The following is a 16,999-nucleotide window of genomic DNA, read 5'->3' as shown; positions in this document are numbered from 1 at the left end:
GAGGAGAAGGGATTGCGGCGTGACCATCCCCCCGGGGGGTGATTTCTCACTTTCTGTCTCTCTGTCTGTCTCTGTCTGGCGAGCGCACGTACGCTCTAGTGAAAAGCTCTTCAAAAAAAAAAAAAAAAGAAGTTCAAATTATCTTGTAGTCTATTTATATAGAGAGCTATTATAGTTACAATCTGAATTGTTAACTCTAGTATTTGTACATGATATTTGACCTTTACCTTGTATATAAGTACCATGACAAATGTTTTGAAGAGGGTAAAGAATTCTTTCAATTACACCTTTGTGTGTTGTAGCCATGTTCATGAAGCTGGATTACAGACATTGAGGAAAAGGGGTACAGGGACCTTGAAAAAGTATGTGGAAAAATGAAATGAAAGTGTCTATTTGGTGCAAAGAAGTTTGAATTTCACACACACTATTATATTTTCATTATACACATTTTCCATGAACTTCTTCAAGACACACAACTCCCCCCATGTAATCTAATTTTACCACTAGACAGCTGACACAAATCAAGTCACAGAGTTGCCTAGTGACTCTCCGCTGAACAAAGCTTGGAGAAAGGACTGGAATGTAGAGTTTATAGAGCTTTTTAAAGAAAACATAAAGCAGCCAAATATTCAATTTTACTGATAGTATTGCACAAGCATACATAACCTTTCCTGTAAATTCAGCAGCTTTGTTCCCACGACAACAAAACACTTTTTATAGCTGAGCTCTGTCTACAGCCAGCTGAGCCAGTGCCTTATCGCTGGCCACTGTTCATGTCCCCACATTCCACAGGCGCTAAAGAATACCGTCAGTCACCTGCGGACAAATTGGTATCCTTCACTTCCACTACTTCTCTTTGATCAGTCCTGAGTCCCATTTCTGGAGCTAACACCTTTAAACACATAACTTCTGTGAAACACACAAAATAATCACACTAGTCTCATAAAAGTCTCACAGTTCAGCCCACTGGAGAAAAAGTTATGCACTGAACAAAATGATCACAAATAACCAAGGACAAAATCAAATCTGCCTCACATAGCTTCGAATGACAATACAACCTATTTTTTAGTAGCACAGAGGAACTCCCCTTCCCACAGAATGAGGCTGCTTCAGAAATGATTTTCTTAGCTCATTTTTATTTGTTTTCTCAAAAATTCTACTGTTGGCTCAGAGTGTCCGTTGTCCTTTGAGACTCAAAATAAATGGAAAGTTGAAGGAAAACCTATTTATCTTTTGGGCTTTTAGAATGTTTTACTGAATATTCAAACAAAATATATTTTCTCCTTTTTCTAGAAGCCTTAAATCTAATCATTTATCTAAACCATTAAAAAAAAATCTAACCTTTTATATAACTGTTTTTAAAAGATACAACACAAGATTTTTAGTGTTGATTTCACAATGCCTCAAATGTCAAATATTACAGTAGATTCCGTGCAGTCCAAAAAGAATAAGCCATTTCGGTTTTATTGTAAGAAGCTAGCACTAAAATGATAATGAGGAAGCAGTTTCTCCTTCTTTATTGTTAAATACAACGGTAGCACATTAGGACAACTTTCTTCCTGGCTTTAGAGAAGCTCTGGCTCCCATCTACAGGGGCTGGTGCATTCTGCTCTGCTCTTTTTATTTTACCACCTTATTTTCCTAAACTGAAAGGCAAAAACTGTAACAGTAAAACAAAGCAAGCAAACAGAAGACAGTATAAATTAGCTAACTAAAATTCTTCGAATTCAGACACTTAAGAACTATTTTCATACTTAAGGCATTCTAACTTTAGAGAACTACAGCTTGCTGAGTTAGCCCTTGGGCTGTACAAAGCACCTACGATGTTAATGCCGCAGGATTTCTGAGCTGCTGAGTTTGTGTCTCGTGATCATGAAGAATTACAAGTGCACACGAGAAGAGGCGGTTGAGGGCCAGCAGGTGGCATGGTGGCTAAGGTGCTGGACTCCCACGTGGCTGGTCACTATTTTGGTCTTGGACCTAGTGGCTTGAAAATCACACCGGATAAGTGTGTGTGTTTAAGTGCCTAAAATCCCAGGAGAACTGAGAAGGGATTGTGGCATGGCCCTGCCCTGCAGCAGGGAAAGGGGTTGGTGATTTCTCACTCACCTCCACTCCTCTCATGAGTGCACATGCTCTGTGGCAGAATCCTTAAGAAAAAGAAAAAAAAAAGAAAAAAAAAGAGGAGGGAGTCGCAAAGCATTGTTTATTAGGAGAAGCTCCTGGCAAGAGAGGGATCCTAAAAGTGGGAAGCAACATGGGGCTCTGTCTGGGGTTTTTATCCTAGCTAGAAGGAACTTGTCCGTTCTTTTTCCCCAGAGGGGTCACCTGCTGAGTAAGTCAGGTTACACACTTTAGAGAACTAGTGGTCAATGATTGTTCAAGTCTTTGTCTGAGAGCTTTGGGCCATAAAGACCATTATCTTGTTTTCAGAATGTGGTGGGGGACCTGGAAGAAGCCATAATTGACATAATTGCTTCAAGTCTTGCTGCAATTCTATAACTATTTTAAACTTAGCTGCAAGCAGTAATATGTTGGTGCAGTTTCTTGTGAAACCTTGACCACAGGGACTCCATCTTTGGGCCTATGTCTTAACCACAAGGAGGATCCTTAACTCTTATTTCATTCTTACTAAAAACAAAAAATGTGGATTTCACTTTTTAATTATTCTCTACCATGTTACTATGTTCAATTTACAAGTACATTTAAAATATGTATCTCTTGTATCTCTCCTCTTTCAATGTATTTTCCCCCATCTGTCAACGGAAATAGCAGCACATCTTTCTTAGGATGCTGAGATACAGGATTTTTGTTTGTTTGTTTTAAGAATAAGAGACAAAGTTTGGAATTTAGTGAAAAGAGGTTTTCTTGTTTGTTTATTGTTGTTTTTTGTTTTTAAATTGTTCTGGCCCCAAAATGTGGGACATCTGGAAGTGGGGGGTTATATGTTATAGGTGAGTTTTACCATGTTTATGTTGGAGATTGGAAAGGGAGGTCTGTGTTTGAGGTTTTCCACATCTGTGAAATCAAAATCTACACGAACCTCGAGCAATTGTTATTGTTCTTTAGATCATCCAACAAAATATATCATGCTTTAAAAAAAATGCTTTTAAATAGTCATGGACTAGAAAGAGCAACTGGAAGACAGTCTAACCATTTCCAAAAGTGTAATATTGGATTGTTGGGGAAGTCATGATGTGTTTTTGCATTAAAAACAAACAAACAAACAAACAAACAAAAAAACACATCATGGGACCAGCAGATGACATAGTGGTTACACTGCTGGACACCCACATAGTCAACCATGGTTCAAGTCCCAGACCCAGCAGCTTGAAACTCACACCAGGTGCGTGTGTATGCCCAAAATCCTGAGAGGAGAGTGGAGGAGAAGGGATTGCAGCATGGCCATCTCCCATGGGGGGTGATTTCTCACTTTCTGTCAGTATCTCTCCCTCTGGTGAGTACACATACCCTATAGCAAAAAATCTCTCTCGAAAAAAAAAAAAAAAAAAAGATGCCATGACTTTCCTGAAGACCCAATTGCACCTCAGGATAGGAGACTTCCATGTTGAGTTTGAGCAATAAAAGATGAGGCTCCTAAACTGTCTATACTAATCCTACATGGGCAGCAAGGCCTCCGTTGGAACAAGGTCACTGTGAGTTGCAGTGACCTGGTCAAGTGGGATGCTCACAGGTGGAGCAGGTGCATGAGGATGTGCCTCTCCACGTGAAAATCTGAAGTGTGCTGAGATCAAGGACAAATCTTGGGGCTGTATCAATCAAATGACAGGAGAAATACCCATCTGGGGCTCCTTAAACAATCCCTTATTTAGAATGTTAGTATTACAGCCACAAACAGGGCCTGAATGTCATTTAAATTTCTCTCTATTCAGGATCTTTTGTTTGAGGGGAAAAAAAAAGAAGCTGAAAAACAGGACTGGGCACTCTGAATACAGAAGCAGTTTATTTTTAAAGCCCCATGCTGGCTGTTCACAAGGGAAGGATTAAGGATAAGCTTTGCAAAATAGCTCCCTTATCTGAGAGGAAAAAAAGTATGTGCCAAATTGTTGTTTCTTTTAAAAAATATTATTAAACATGTTATCCCAAGTATATGAAACATCTATGAGATCTCAGGGTCCTATTGTTTTTCTTCCTGTCTAAAGAGATCAAAAACCATCAATAGAATATCAAATCTTTTTCAAGTATATAAGACCCTATCACTGAACAATGGCATGGGAGTTCTGGGGGTTGGTTGCAGTTCTGGGGCCAATTAAGAAATAATCTGGATTACCATGAGAGAGTGTACACATATGAAAAATAAACCAGAGTTGAACACTGCCTGAATGATCTGGGAAAAAAAAAAATCTAAACTTATGGTAGGGCTAATCAGGTCATTTTTACTGATTAGATATGCGACACTTGACTGTGTTAATTTTCTTCTTACTTAAGAGACTCTCTTTCAACAGCATGAAAATAATACCCAAGGAGAGAATAAGAGAAAGAAAGAACACCATTCCAAAGATTAATTTTTATTGTGAGAAAACCCAATAAATCCCCACATGGGAGAAGTGCCAAGAGGTGGTACAAAGGGGGTAGGGGACAAAGCTAGAGAGACCTGGCCAAATGGGCTCAACCTGCAGGGGCCCATCCCAGGGCCAAGGGAGAGGCTCAACCACTAAGTCCAATCAAAATCCAGATTTCACTCATCCGCTCTCTTCCCTCACTCTCCTTCCTAATGTTACATCTACCGCTTAGGCCTTTCGTATTTCCTGTCTGAAGGACTGTGCAATAATCTCTCTGCCATTAAATTAACCTTCCCAAATTTTACGCCTCTATCATATCACTCTGCTGTTTTAATACAAGACGTTCGTGGCACCCACATGCCTACAGCACAAAATCCTGGCAGGTAAGTACTTTTACAACCTTCCTCTGAGGGCAAAAGGAGCAACCAGGAGACTAGATTACATTCCTGGTGTTGCCAACTAATAAATTTGCTTCCTCAGGCAAGTCACTTAACTTTTTTTTCCCCCCTAGTTTTTGCTATAGTGCATGTGTGCTTGCTGGAGAGAGACAGAGAGATAGAGCAAATGAGAACCCCCTCCACTCAGGTTGAATGACCACACTGCAATCCCTTCTCTCAGGATTTTGGGCACACATACAACACACTCAAGGTGTTTTTCAAACTGCCCGGTCCAGGACTTGAACTGTGCACTCAGCCATGTGGGATCCAGTTACCTTAACCTCCACGCCACCTGCTGGCCCCATTTAACTTTCCTGTACTACAGTTTCCTCAATGGAAAAAAAGGAGAAACTGGAAATAAATGTGAGATCATAGTGTAAATGATAAACCTAGCACTAAGGTACAATATTTTTATTATGTCGATATATTTTCTCCAAGTTTGATCCTCTTAATATGAAGAGACTTCAAAAGTTTGTGGAAAAATTGAATTAACATGTCAACTTACCTTGATACAATCATTTTTGAAATCCAGGTGTAGTTTTTCCATAACACACATTTTTCATGAACTTTTTGAAATCCCTCCATATACTTTACACATAGTCACCCTTTCCGTGTGTGGTTTCAGCCAATGATAATGCTCTGCTTCCACCTCTCTCTCACTCTCCTTGCAACAAGGAAATACCTGCCATGTCTATGCCCTCTTGTGCATATCCAAGGTCAGTGATAATAGCGCTTCTCGTGGAGTGACACGAGTAATTTTCTAGTTGCTGTACATTGCTCTCCTGTGATTGCCCCCATTCCACAGATGTGGAGATTAACATAGAATAAGTGAGACTGGGAGATATAAGGAGCTTCTCCTAAAACCACAGAGCAAAAGGATCCCACGCTGGCAAGGGCAGGCCAGTGCTGTGAGTGGGAAGCTCTGCTGATTCTTGTTCATCCACTGCATTCCTTTTCATATTCATGAATAACAACGAGAAGGCTTGGGACCAGAAAATGGCACAGTGGTTACGTCCCTGCTTCCACATGGCTGACTGTGGTTCAAATCCTGGCCTGGTGGCTTGAAACTCAACACAAGGAGTATGTGTGTGCATGCCCGTGATCCTGAGAGGAGAAAGGAGGAGAAGGGATTGTGGTGTGGCCATCTCCCTTGGGGGGGTGTGTGTTGGAGGTGGTGATTTCTCATTTTTCCCTCTCACTGTCTCTGTCTCTCTCTCTCTGGTGCCCCAAAAAAAAAACCCCCTCCCCCCCCCCAAAAAAAAAAAAAAAAAAAAACAGAATAAGAAGGCTTTATTCAAGAAGGTTGCAAGAACATACATGGCAGGTCTGTGTTACTGAACTTAGGAGGAAGGGGCTGGTAGTACAAGGACAAGAGCAACCTGCAGGCTAAGGGTAAAGAAGAGGGGTGAGAAGGCACATGCAGCTGGAGATCCCTCCAGCATTCAAAATGTTGCTTTTGTTTGTTTGAGAGTTTAGATTCTATGTCATGCCACAGAACCCAGAAGCTATGTAGAGTCATGTCATTGCATAATGACATCTGGGTCCATGAGGGACCACACATATGACATTGGTCTCACAATTACATTGGAGGTGAAGAAGTCCTATTGCCTAGTGCCATCAGGGACATCGTGGCCTCATAGTGCAATGTATTACTCACACGAGTGTGGCGACGCTGGTGTAAACAAACCCACTGCATGGCGAGTTGTATGAAGGTATAGCAGAGTTTACAATTATGTATAGATGTCATTTTGATCACAGTAAGAATAGACTATGCTACTGATTTATGTATTTGCTATACTTCTAAATCCTTAGACATCCTTCTACTTACAATAAAAGGTGACTGTAAAAGAGTATACCATGTTACATTGGCAGCAGCTGCCTCATACTCAAGTTCGCGACGTCTCAACTGCATCATTTTCTCTTGTGGCCGAATTAATCTGTTGTTTTGTTCACCATGGCCCTTCTGGTAGACGAGATGTGGAGGTAGAAGGCTGATACTGGTGTTGTAACCCTGTGGAGCCCTAGACTAATGTTCAGCTGTACAAGTATGTTTGTGTTTTAAGCTAAGTATTACAAGAGTCAGAAACTTTAAAAAAAATCAGAAAGTTTATAAATAAAAATAGTATGGTAAGCTAGGGTTAATTTAATGCTAAAGAAGGAACAGTATTTTAATAAATTTATAGCCTAAGCATATAGTGTTTATAGAGTCTACAGTACTGTCCAGTACTAGGCCTTCGTAGTCACTCACCACTACTTACTACCCAGACCAACTTGCAGGCTCCATTCAAGGTAAGCGGCCTACACAGATGTGCCAGTTTTACTCTTTTAAACACTATTTTTTTTTGTTGTTTTTGTTTATAGAGAGTTTTTTTTTGCTATAGGGTGAGCGTGTGCTCACCAGAGAGACAGACAGAAAGCGATAAATCACCTCCCAGGGGGATGGCCACACTGCAGTCCCTTCTCCTCCTTTCTCCTCCTGGGATTTTGGGCATGCACGCATGTGCACCTGGCGTGAGTTTCAAGCCTTCAGGTCCAGGACTCGAACCATAGTCAGCCATGTGGGAGTCCAGCAATGTAACCATTATGCCATCTGTTGGTCCCTTTAGACACTAATTTTAATAAAACTTTTTTATGCTTAGATAGGTTCAGATATACAAATACCACTGTGCTCTTGGGTTGTCGGAAAAGTTGGGATGCGTTAATGTGTTTTTCTATCCAAATTGCATACAGTATTCAATACAGTGACATGCTAGACAGGTTGTGTTCTACGAGTGGGAGACCTAAGCCGCAACATACAGCCTGGGTGTAGATAGGCTGTACCATCTAGGTTGTGCAAGCGCACTTTGTGATATTCATAAGCTGATGAAATTGCCTAACGAAGCATTTCTCAGAATATATCTTATCATTAAGTGACACATGACTATTCATAATTTTGATCTAATTTAACAATGCTATACAAAGCAGAACATACAATTAGGACACCACACGTTGGGAATACACGAGGTACATATCACTCTAGCCCACCACTTACAAAGCCCTGGTACTGCTCTACTGGGATAGCCAGAGCCGCCAGGGGCTTTGAAAGAGTGCTTTGGGTTTTACTCATTGGTCAAACAGTTGAGAACTATGGCTACAACTACTACCCATTCACTAAAACCAATTCCCTCTTCTGGGCCACACAAAGCCACTCTCCACTGTCTCCCTTGCACTGAGCCATACGATGAGGCCAAGAGCGTGGGCAGAGCTGGGTCTCAGGCTGACTCACAGAGCATCTCGCTCATGCTGCCCTTGCCCTTTCTTCCTGTGAACCAGTATGTTGATGAATCATCCCAGAAGCCTCAAAAACTACATGGTGACAACGGCACGAGCCTTTGCACCACCAAACTTAGCCCGAACCAAGCAACCTGGGATATGTACTCTACACCCTTCAACTAGGAAAGAGATCCATTTCTATTGTGTTTGTGCCATTATGTTCAGGCCCATTTGTTTCAGCCACTGCAGCTACCCTAAGGAATTCATGTGCTGGCCTATGCTTCAATGGGGCCTCAGATGTGCATACACAATGCTCGCAGAGAGTCCAATCTAATTAACTACAGTGTTGCTGCCATTTAACTGTCCCTCTGCTATGAAGGCAGCAGTAAAATGAATCAATGAAAGCTCAGAGCGTGCTAGAAAGTGGGTTAGGCAATCTTTCCCTCTAAAGAAACAGACAAGATCTTGGTTTTGAAACCAGATACAGTCCCTGGCACATTTTATTTTTATTTTATTTTAAACTTGACAGAGAAAGAGACAGATGGACAAGCGAGAGGCACACGTGCACACATGACTGGCTGGTTTTCAAGCTGTCAGTGGTAGGATTCCAACTGTGGTCAGCCATGTGGGATCTGGCTCTCTGTGCATAGCACTTAACTCCTGTGTTATAGGACTCCCCAGTGTTTTTGCTTTTTAAAAACAACTCTTTAAAAATTTAAACATTTATAGCTTAAACGTTCTTACAAAGCTGGTTATGAGCCAGATTTGATCTATGGGGTATGGTCTATCAAGTTCTGGTCTAAAAAAAAAAAATTTTTTTTTTTTTCTGAGAGATATTTTGCTAAAGGGCATGTGTGCTCACCAGAAAAACAGAGAGAGACGGAGAGACAAAAAGTGAGAAATCATCTCCCAGCAGGGATGGCCATGCCACAATCCCTTTTCCTCCATTCTCCTCTCAGGATCTTGGGCGCGCACGAGCTCAGTGTGAGTTTAAGCCACCAGGTCCAGGACTCGAATCGCGGTCAACTACATGGGAGTCCAGCGACATAGGCATTACACCAACTGCTGGTCCCTCTTGTGTGTGTGTGTGTGTGTGTGTGTGTGTGTGTGTATATATATATATATATATATATATATATATATATCTCGAAGTGCATAAATACTCATCAAAGACAGACAGTGAGAAGAAGAAAGTCCCCCCCCCCATGAAGAATTCTCCATTCCTCCCACCTTTCGGGATTTGGGGCACACATGTGCACATGCCCATTGTATCTTTCAGGCTGCTGGGTGCAGGATTTGAACCACATAGTTAGCCATGTGGGATCCAGCTACCCTAACCACCAGGCACAGACTGGCCTCCATGAGTCAAGTTGTATCTGAACTCGGTCACATTCATTTGTCAAAGCATGGTCCATGGCTGCCACTGCCCTAGCAGAGCTGAGTAGTTTTGACAGGCAAATGGCCCACCAAGCCCAAGATATTTACTCTCCTACCCTTTACAGAAAAAGTTTGCCAAACCCTGGTTCTAGAGGTTCCAAAACAGAGATCGTATGACTAAAGTAACCAGCTCTTCTGTAACTGCATGAGGACACTGAGTTTCCTGCTGCTCTGTGATATACTAAGAGTTGAGCATCTTCACCACCATGGGAGAGTATCACCCTTCAAAAGATCCTGGGGTTTAGTGTGGTCCCCAAAAAGAGCAGTAGCAACTGTCTTTGCTGGCTGCTGACAAAGTCTAATAAGCTAGGCTATACACAGTGCTTTCGAAAGTTTCTTCCCCCAACCTACTAAAAACAGAACACCCCATCCCCCAGCCCCGCTACTGAGGTTAGTTTATCTACTGGGTTGTCAGAAAAGTCATGACATATTTTTTCTGTTTTTCTATACAAAAATGAGTCACAACTTTTCCAACAACCTAATGACTCATTATGACGTTCCCCATAGAAGCTGGCAGTTACAAAAGAAACACTCAAAGAGCAGTTATAGATAGCATTTGCTTTCCTTGCTGCTGAGATTGCCACTAATATGATACTGGGTCATTTAAATTCACAATATGATTTAATTCTTTAAACAATTCTATGTGGATAAGGAAATTGAGGCTTAAGAGCAATAACATACCCAAGGTCAAAGAGCTGGAATGTCAGAGTTTGGATGTGAGTCTAGATCTACTTGACCAAAAAAAAAAAAAAAGAAAAACTTTCTAAGAAAAGGGACCAACAGATGGTTTAATGGTTATGCCACTGGACTCCCATGTAGTTGATCATGGTCCGACAGCTTAAACTCACGCCGGGCACGTATGTGTGTGTGTGTGTGTGTGTGTGTGCACACGCGTGTCCCAAATCCCAAGAAGAGAATGGAGGAGACGGGATCGTGGCCAGGTCATCTCCCCTGGGGGGTGATTTCTCACTGCCTGTCTCTCTCTCTCTCTGTCTCTCCAGTGAGCACATACACCCTATCCCAAAAACAAACCAAACCAAACAAAAAAAAAACAAAAAAACCTCTCTAATCTACTTTAAGTCAAAGCGGGTGCTTTCTCTGTTACACTGTAAGGTGTAGCACATGTAATAATTCAGAAATTTGAAGGCACTGCCACCATATTACTCACTGGTCATTATGCTAGGGTTCAACTATTTTTTTGATAGTAAAGTCACATTTTTATTCATGTATAACTAGTATTTATTGATTATTCTACGCTAGACATACTGCTAAGTGTTTTGCATATCTGGTCTCTCACCTCTCCTAAGTGTTAATTTCCTATCTGTAAAATGAACTTGGTAATAGCAGTTGCAGAGTATTGATTGACACAGTGAGCAATGAGTGCTGGACATATAATATATGTGTGTGTGTGTGTGTGTGTGTGTATATGTATGTATGTATGTGTGTGTGTGTGTGTATATATATAGCTTATTTTCTCCATGAGTGAGTGACTGAGACAGAAATACCTCGCAGAGTCCCAACACTGCGATTCATCTCCAACTTCTGCTAACCCCCCAGTTACGGACATGTATGTACTCAGTGTATTCAGGGAGGTCTCCAGAAGCAAATCCATGTCAGCCTCATAGAGCACCTCATTTTTCTGCTGTAACACTGCCCAATCCATGGGAATTTTAAACTAAATTAAAAATTGAACTTAAGTGTCAGCCAGGTGACATGGTGGTTAAGGCAGCTGGATCCTACATGACCGACTGGTTTGAGTTCCAGACCCTGTGGCTTGAAAAATGCACACAGGTTATGGGTGTGCGTGTGCCCAGAGTCCCACGAGGAGAATGGAGAAGGGACTGTGGTGTGGTCATTCTCCCTAGGGGGGTGCTGTCTCACTCTGTCCCTGTTTCTCTCTGGTGAGCACGCATGCTCTGTAGCAAACTTTTTAACAAATGAATTTAAAATGCCTACGACTAGAAATGCTAAGCATTATGCTGTCTTAACTTCCTCTTTCTCAAAACATGCTGCTTCTTTCCTCTTCCCTAGCCAAGGTCGTACCTACCCAGCACATTCTTTTTGTTCCTAGCACCTTTGTTATGAAACAACATTTCCTTATAACACCCAACATGCCTTCTTCCCACAGCTAGGATTACATCGAAGGTGGGACATTCTCAGACTTTTTTTTTTTTTTACATATTGCTGTAACATGCCCTAATTTTGCATTATATCAACCAGATCCTGTATCCCCTTACTGAATGGCCTCCTCACTGAGTTGCCTAAGCTACTGTGACTAAGCTACTTCTCAAGTATCTGGTTCCCATGGAGACAGAACAGCTATCACATTGTCAGGCATTCATTCCTTTATATGCACAGAAAGTGAGGCCCAGCCACATGCTCCCCTGGACAATGCACAGGATCACCATTAAATCCATGCTCCAAAAAAGAAGTCTTGCACTGAACTGCTTTAAGACTTCCCCCCTCATTCTTCTGGGGGAACAAAAGGGATGCAAGATATTTTGACCAGTTTGGTTTTTCGAATTGTTTGGAAGAATCCTTACTGAACCACACATTTTTACAAGGCTTGATGATCAGATCTGAGGCCAAATTCTGGTCAACTATAAACTTTTCTAATGAAGAGGACATTAAATGCGCTGTCTTGCAGGCTTCTGGCTATGATTCAATATCTTTAAAACTCTTTGGGGAAGGGTTGCCACTGGGCAATGAGACCACAGGATGACCACAGTGTCCAGCACAAAGTTGCTCAGAATGTGCCTGAAAGAAATCAAGCTAATAGCATCTAAAGAACTTCTGACCCTAACCTGTGCATTGCTGGCTCTAAACCTGATGTCTCAGCCCTGACCAGCCCGCTTGGTGTCCTGGGCTTACTTTCTAACTGATTTCTTGCCTGGTCCAAATCAGTGTCTTTAGGCTTCTCAGAGTTATTCAATTGCAAACTTTCTATTCTCCTTCTAAATTAGCCCTTTCCCAACTTAATAAATACACAACAATTCACCTACTCGTGCAGGACAAAAATCTAAGAATCTTACACTCCTTTCAATTAATAACCACCACCCCAATCCAAATCATTTCTATATCCTATTCTCTAACTTGCAACACAATCCAGAATCCAATCACTTCTTTCCATTTGGTCCAAGAATGCATCAGACCACTACTAAAACCTCCTATCTGGACTGTGCATTTCTTCCCCCGACCATTAGTTCTCCACACACAGCTGAAGTTACCCAAAAGTGTAAATCAGATCTTCTTACCTCTCCTTGATGTTCTCCAAAGACATTCTATGGCTCCTGCCCAGAGGCAACAGACTATGACTGGTAGCCCTTGGAACCTGCCTCATCTCTGCCTGTGTCTCTGCTGACTCTCTATCTCCATTACTAAGTTTGGTCACACTGGTGTCTGTCCCTCCCCAACAAATCTTTCCCTGCTTTTACACTTGCTGTTTTCTCTGGTTAGAACATTCTTCCTCCTGAGGTTGGTCCCATAGCCTAGTAGTTAAGAGAACTAGATCTGACACGGCCAACTACACAGTTCAAATCTCAGCCCCAGCAGCTTTACAAATAGGCTGGGCATATGTATGTGCATGCCTCAAATCCCAATAGGGTGGTGAAATGAAGGAGCAGAGATTGTGGCATGTTTACATTCCACTGGGAGGTGTTTTATTTCTCTCCTCTTTCTGTCTCTCCCTAGCCAGAGCACATACTCTCTGGCTTATAAGCAAACAAAAAAGAACATCCTTTCTCTTGATTGTCACACGATGCCTTCAGATCATTCAGACTTCAGACCCAAAGTCACACTTAGGGAGATCTTCCTCAAATAATTGGCTTTCTGAAGTTCTCTCTTAGTCTCATCTACCTTATCAATAAAGAGTAAAGTTTGCATTTAAATAATTTACATAACTCATACTTTAAAGAATACATAAATTTGGCTTTTGGAAATCATGAGATAAAACTTTTAATCACTTACTCTAGTAGAAGAAAACTAACGAACTACCCTTTGATGAAACCTTGAAATATTAATGTTGACACTAAAAATTAAACTCATATAATTAATAATTATTATTTAGAGTGTTTCATTTAAAGACTGCCAAATATCTGAATGAAAAAGTGTAATAAACCAAGAGGTTCTAGGTTAGGAACGAATTCATGTAAACAAATACTTTATGGCCGAAGAGTGACATGAGGTCAGTAGGTCAGGGGATGTCCATTATCTCACTTTAAGCTGGCTTCTTTCAATGACTCATAGCATACTGTTAGAGACAACAATCTTTGCACAAATTTGGTGCTTAATGAGAGCTTGTAAAGACCTAAGACTTTCTGGATGGTTTTCAAGTGTTGGTTTTCTAAGTACCTACTCTTATCAACACTTGTGAGTGAGTTCCAGGAACTAGCTTTCTTCCTTTGGAATTAGTCATAGGGACATTATCATGCCTCAGTTAAGAAGGTCTTAACTTCTGTCTACTAACCACATGGTAATATTGCATATATTAAACTTTAATTTGTTTTTAAGTAGCAGTTTTTATAGAAATAGAGATAGTAATAATATTGATTAAAGGAAAAAAATAGTCCCTCCCCCATAAAAAGCCACAACTGATATTTACTAAATTCTTGCTATGTGCTAGGCACACAATACATCTTTTGACTGTCTGAGTGTATACATTTTTTTCAATTATCTTCTTATAGAGAACCTGCTTAACAATAAGATGCTTAACAGATAACTCAGAAAAGAAATTCAAATGGTACGATATTCTTGTTCTTACAAATGTGTGTTTTCTCCAAACCTATTTCTGATTAGATGTGTCTTTAGGGCTATGGAAAAGACAGCTAGACTGAGAAGCTGAAGTGATAATCCCCCCACTTTCACCTCCAGACTGTATGTTCACAGCAGACAATGCATATTTATTTAAATAAGCATTTATTGAAAGAATGCATATGTGGTTAAATCTAAAATGAGGACATGCACATTTCCTGGGTATCAATTTTGTTTTGAATGAAAAATGGCACATGCAGAAGAGAAAGAGATTGAGAGACGGGGGCAGGTGAGGGAAGTGCCCCGAGCAGGGTCTGCTCATGCTGCAATCTTTTTTTTTTCTCCAATCTCTTAGGATCCTGGGCATACATACTCTGTGTGATGCCAATGGGGCCATGATGTCAACCCCAGCTGGCCATGTGAGGTTGGCTTCCTCCATACAGCACCTCAGGGCTATAGACAGGGCTGGCACTACGTATCAATTTTAACATTTAGTGGTGATAAGCCCATAGAGTTACCATGATATAAGAATGGTTTCTAAGTCTCCAAACCACTAGCTTCAAGGTTTGTAATATTATTTCTTTGAAAAACTTTTTTTTTTAATGAGAAATACCATATTTTTAGGATAATTTCAGAAATTACTGATAGCCACTTTAAATAACATGATTTCTGCATGGGAATGACTTAAGAAACTACCATATAATATACCAAGAAGAGCTTCCAAGCTTTTGAGAAAACTAAATGCAGAAAAATTGAAACTGAAATTCTCATGATAGATGATGTGTGATATTCTTTCCTTACAACCAAGATAAGTACTAAAAACAATTCTAACCCACATGGACTGCGCCATTGCCATGCAGAGGCCCAATACTACATCCCACTAATGGAGCCCCAGTAGCAAAAAGACTTATAAAGACAGTCATAGTAAGTGCTTTGACAATAAAATACCAATACTGCTAATCACTGAAGACAATAGCAAGTGGATAGTTGCTCCATTGAATGTTTCATGAGTAAAAATAACAGGGCATGTAAAACAAATTTAAAAAGGTCTTTCGAGCCCAGTTATGGCGGTGCAGGTGGTAGGGTGCCACTGCACAATGCTGGAGCCATGTGAGTGAGCCCTGGGTGTGATCCTAGTTTGAGCTGAGCATACCCAGTGCTAGGGGCAGAAGGGGAAGGGGCTATTGCTGAGTAGTGAGACAGTATCAAGGATTACTATTCCTCTCACTTTCAGGAAATAAACTTTAAAAAGAATGTTTTGCCACCTATATATGTTATATTTCATTCTAGAATAGCACCTCACCACTTTTATTCATTCTGTAGTATATGAATTCAACCAAATAAAGTCTGTCTCATTTTTAAGGACCTAAAAATCTCTTTTGTTAATTTGAATGTCTTTTACCTTATATGTATATTTCACTATATCAAGACAGTTATTTTCCTTTTTATATTTTAAATTTATTAAAGTTAAATTCTATTCATTTAGACAAAAGAAATTCTAGGCATGTTCATTCCAAATAAATTAAAAATGGATGCCTCTTGGTACTCACCCTCCCGTATCTGTTGGCATAGGACCCAGTAAGCAAGGAATGGAAAACAATGATTGTCTCGTCCAAGTCCCAGATGAATACTCTCTACAAAGGAAGAACCAAATCAATGTGTCTTTTCCTTGCTTGAGAAAACTATTTTTCAATTAACTTTAAGATGAAAAAGTAGTCTTGAAATGGGAGAGAGATAAAAAGTCTAAATTTACTTTAAAAAAAAAACACAAAGAGCATCTCCCAGCTTTTACAGACAGAGCCACAGATGAGGCACAAGAGAATAATTATCTTAGCCACATCTATATACATATAAATATATATGTGTGTATATATGTGTACACACAGATATTCATATGTGTATTATTCATATATATTATTCATATATATATTATTCGTATATTATATGAATATATATATATTATATATATATAAATGAGATAATAACCTACGTCCTTTCTATTTCTGTGGTAAAATCCAGGCTTAGTTCTGAAGAAATGGAAATTGAGTTATAACTAGCCTGTTTAGAATTTTCAAGATAGAAAGGGGCAATCAATTAAAGATCATTTATCTTTTCCTTATCTATGATCTCTGTTCATTAGGAAGTATTAAAAAGAACTAATCTTACATGTCACTCTTGTTGAGTCAGTTTTTGGATCGTTGGAAAAGTCATGATGTATTTTTGTATAGAAAATAGAAAAAACACATCATGACTTCTAACAATCCAGTATTAAAAGTTGCATATAAAAATTAAAACTTCACATAATTTATTTCCCATGTTATCCGCTGGGTAGTTATCAAAGGGATAGACCAAGGTATATCATTCCTACCAGGTTTTCTAAGTCTCAGTTATAGAAACAAACAATTTAAGTAGATATATCACTCAAGCTCTTAGACACACTGTTTGGGTATTTAGAATTGGATTTGAAGACCTCATTTCAAAAAAGTCTTTGAGATACCACAAATTGCCTTCCAAGCTTGCTTTTCTTCCCCTTTCTCACACCAGTACATAATCATACACATAGATTCTGTTGGAAAAACTTCATCTTTTCAGCCAAAATAA

General features: G+C 40.1%; 1 protein-coding gene across 1 annotated transcript in view; it reads right to left on the bottom strand.

Moving 5' to 3' along the window:
* The window catches only part of EYA1 (EYA transcriptional coactivator and phosphatase 1), a 261,299-nt gene that overhangs the window by 69,961 nt on the left and 174,339 nt on the right, over positions 1 to 16,999 (bottom strand). Inside the window, exon 11 of the mRNA XM_006155104.3 lies at positions 15,949 to 16,032. Coding sequence (XP_006155166.1) covers positions 15,949 to 16,032 — 84 coding nt within the window. The remainder of the gene's footprint in view (positions 1 to 15,948; positions 16,033 to 16,999) is intronic.

This window comes from Tupaia chinensis, unplaced genomic scaffold (assembly GCF_000334495.1).
Source record: "Tupaia chinensis unplaced genomic scaffold, TupChi_1.0 Scaffold000436_1, whole genome shotgun sequence".
In the NCBI taxonomy this organism is placed as follows: Eukaryota; Metazoa; Chordata; class Mammalia; order Scandentia; family Tupaiidae; genus Tupaia; species Tupaia belangeri.
The sequence above is the reverse complement of the archived record's forward strand: the minus strand, read 5'-3'. Positions and strand labels throughout refer to the sequence as shown.